The sequence below is a fragment of the Silene latifolia genome, chromosome 11 (genome assembly GCF_048544455.1).
Source record: "Silene latifolia isolate original U9 population chromosome 11, ASM4854445v1, whole genome shotgun sequence".
In the NCBI taxonomy this organism is placed as follows: Eukaryota; Viridiplantae; Streptophyta; class Magnoliopsida; order Caryophyllales; family Caryophyllaceae; genus Silene; species Silene latifolia.
The window spans coordinates 111,265,949-111,268,124 of record NC_133536.1 but is presented as its reverse complement, the minus strand read 5'-3'; the positions used below and the strand labels follow the sequence as shown (position 1 = coordinate 111,268,124).

At 37.3% G+C, this 2,176-nt stretch overlaps 1 protein-coding gene across 1 annotated transcript; it reads right to left on the bottom strand.

Annotated features, from left to right (window-relative positions):
- Nucleotides 1-518: 518 nt before the first annotated feature.
- LOC141613805 (uncharacterized) lies at nucleotides 519-1,757 on the bottom strand. Its single transcript, XM_074432548.1, has 2 exons — nucleotides 917-1,757; nucleotides 519-829 (listed from the first exon to the last, which is right to left on the bottom strand). Exons 1-2 carry the CDS (start codon nucleotides 1,755-1,757, stop codon nucleotides 519-521), a joined length of 1,152 nt encoding a protein of 383 aa, XP_074288649.1.
- Nucleotides 1,758-2,176: the final 419 nt, after the last annotated feature.

Here is a 2,176-nt window from a genome sequence, read left to right as displayed (position 1 = left end):
AAATCTAAAGCTACCGTTGATGATACTGAAGCTTTAAATTCAATGGCTAATGAGAAGAAGGCTCTTCAATCTAAGGTTATAGCTAATGAAGCTATAACCAAAGAGCAGAAACTCAACATTAAGCAACTTTAAGCCAAGGTTATAGACTAATGAAGCTATAACCACAAAATTGAAGAAACTTAATGAACTTCAAAGAACCGAGATTTCAGCCTAGAATGGTACAATCTCAGATCATAAAAAGGAAATTGATTTTCTTAATAAGCAAATAAATGAAAAGGAGATTAATCAAGTAAAAATGTCAAAACAATATGAAGAGAAAATTGCTAAATTAAATAAGCAATTAAATAATCTCTGTGAAGGTAGTTCCTCTATGGAAATTAAGATTGATCATACAAAATGCAATGAAGAAATTCAATCTTTAAAATAACTTTTTTTTTGGTGTAATGTGAGTATATTATATATCATAACAAATCAATTAAATACAAGAGGTTCTGGGATCGAATCCCAGTACAAGCAAATCAAGTCACTCCCATAGTTTGCAACCAAACAAGAACTGCCTGGTCATCAATAGCCCTACATTTCTGCTTAACTATCCTACTAACATCCTCCTCAATTCGTGCTGCAACTTTTTCAGGTCTCAAAATCCATTCATTGACCCTAACATTGTTTCTTTGATACCATATAGAGTAATTAAAAGCATTGAACATAGCAACATTCATCTTCCACTGAATACTGTTCCTAGCAGCTGTTATCAAGTCATTCACCGTGGGGAAGCAGCCTCCATACCATTGCACTAAATAGGACTGAACTTTTGAAGAATACACAAAAGCTGTAAAAATATGCTCCACTGTTTCAGGCTGCAACTAACAGAGGATACACAGATCATCTGCACAGCAGCCAAATCTTGCTAGCTTACTCTTCACATTCATGCCTTCCTGCATTCTAAGCCAAGTAGTCATAGAATGTTTAGGAATAATCCAATTGTTCCACACAAGTGCAGACCAGTTAAGCTGAATATGAGCAGGAGAGAGCCATTCATATCCACTCTTGATAGAGTACCCATTAGGACTCACAGTCCATATGCTATCAACATACCCATTCTTGAGTTTTTCCTTTACTTTGCAGATATTCTTCCATACCCATGTTGCATCAGCAAGGGGAGTATAGCTATGCCAGTCATGATTCTTGATATACACATCATTGATCCATTTGATCAAAAGTCTATCAGCTTTACAATAAATCCAGTCAACCAATTTACCCACAGTGGCTATATTCCAAACATCAGCTTTTTTAATCCCCAATCCACCTTCTGTTTTAGGCAAAGTAACCTTATCCCAGGCTACAAGAGGAACCCTGTGGTAGTCAGGAGAGCCATCCCATAGATAGTTCCTACAGATAGCCATAATATTGTTTATAATGCTCTTGGGGATAATGAACATTTGAGCCAAATAATTCTGAAGGGTATTAAGGACATCATTGATGAGAGTCAACCTGCCAGCATATGAAAGTTTTTTTGCCCCCAGACCTCGAATCCTAGCTACCATCTTTTCAGTTAGAGCAGTGCATTCAAGCTTTGTCAGTCTTCCTGCCTTTATAGGCACTCCCAAATACCTGAATGGCATGGTGCCTTCTCTGAAACCAGTAACCAATTTGATACCTTCCTTAATGTCTTCTGCAACTCCATTAAAGAAAATTTCAGACTTTGCATTATTCATAGTCAAGCCTGAAGCCTTAGATAAAGATGAGAAAGCTCTCATGAGTAGCTAGATAGACTAAGGCTTGCCCTTGCAAAAAAGTAGTAAGTCATCTGCAAACATGAGATGAGTAAGCTTCAAATTCTTGCAAAGGGGATGATACTGGAATGGTCATCTGTCAGTGGCATATCTGATTAATCTGGTTAGATACTCCATGCAAATAGTGAATAAGAGAGGAGATATTGGGTCTCCCTGCCTCAGACCCCTTTGTCCTTTAAAATACCCAAAATTACTCCCATTTAGGGACAAGGTAAAAGAGGTAGACCTTACACATTGCATCACTAAGTAAGTAAAATGAGCTGGAAACTTAAGACCATGAAGCATTTGTTCCACAAAGTCCCACTCAATTGTGTCATATGCTTTCTGCAAATCAATTTTAAACAAGCATCTAGGAGTAACTGCTTTCCATGCATAGAGGTGTA